This window comes from Aplysia californica, unplaced genomic scaffold (genome assembly GCF_000002075.1).
Source record: "Aplysia californica isolate F4 #8 unplaced genomic scaffold, AplCal3.0 scaffold01101, whole genome shotgun sequence".
NCBI lineage: Eukaryota > Metazoa > Mollusca > Gastropoda > Aplysiida > Aplysiidae > Aplysia > Aplysia californica.
The window spans coordinates 200,175-201,024 of NW_004798371.1; the positions used below are offsets into that span (position 1 = coordinate 200,175).

The following is an 850-nucleotide window of genomic DNA, read 5'->3' on the forward strand; positions in this document are numbered from 1 at the left end:
AAATGTTATTTTAGTTCTAGTAAATGTTATTTTAGTTCTAGTAAATAGTAAATGTTATTTTAGTTCTAGTAAATGTTATTTTAGTTCTAGTAAATAGTAAATGTTATTTTAGTTCTAGTAAATGTTATTTTAGTTCTAGTAAATATTATTTTAGTTCTAGTAAATATTTTACGGAACTTGCAACAAAATAAGGCCAAATAATAAGTTTTCATTTTTAGTAAGACCTTTACGGCACTTGCAACACAATAAGGTCATATAAGTGCCGACGATCAGAGGTGTTACAAGAGAGTAACAAACACGAAAAAAGAAGGAGGGGAGATAAGGGTAAGAAACGATAGACGTTTGTTTGCTAGGAAAGAAGGGAGCAATCCACAGCACCAGCAGAGCACCCGCCAACCACCCACTGGGGACGACGGCCCGCCGTGCGAGCACAACGACGAACCTTTGAAGAAGCCAGCTACGCCGTCCTGCTTGGCGCCCTCCACCGGCTTCCTCACGATGCCGGTCACACCGTCAAACACACCCTGTGGACGGACACAAAGGAGGTCAAGAGGTCAAGAGGTTGACACAAGGTAGGTCAAGAGGTTGACACAAGGTAGGTCAAGAGGTTGACACAAGGTAGGTCAAAAGGTCAAGAGGTTGACACAAGGTAGGTCAAAAGGTCAAGAGGTTGACACAAGGTAGGTCAAGAGGTCAAGAGGCCGACACAAGGTAGGTCAAGAGGTCAACACAAGGTAGGTCAAGAGGTTGACAAAAGGTAGGTCAAGAGATGGACACAAGGTAGGTCAAGAGGTCAAGAGGCCGACACAAGGTAGGTCAAGAGGTCAAGAGGCCGACACAAGGTAGGTCA

General features: G+C 43.5%; 1 protein-coding gene across 1 annotated transcript in view; it reads right to left on the reverse strand.

Moving 5' to 3' along the window:
* Window positions 1-850, reverse strand: part of LOC101857614 (vacuolar protein sorting-associated protein 13A) — an 8,545-nt gene that overhangs the window by 2,592 nt on the left and 5,103 nt on the right. Inside the window, exon 5 of the mRNA XM_005111690.3 lies at window positions 443-524. Within this exon, the coding sequence (XP_005111747.3) occupies window positions 443-524 (82 nt within the window). The remainder of the gene's footprint in view (window positions 1-442; window positions 525-850) is intronic.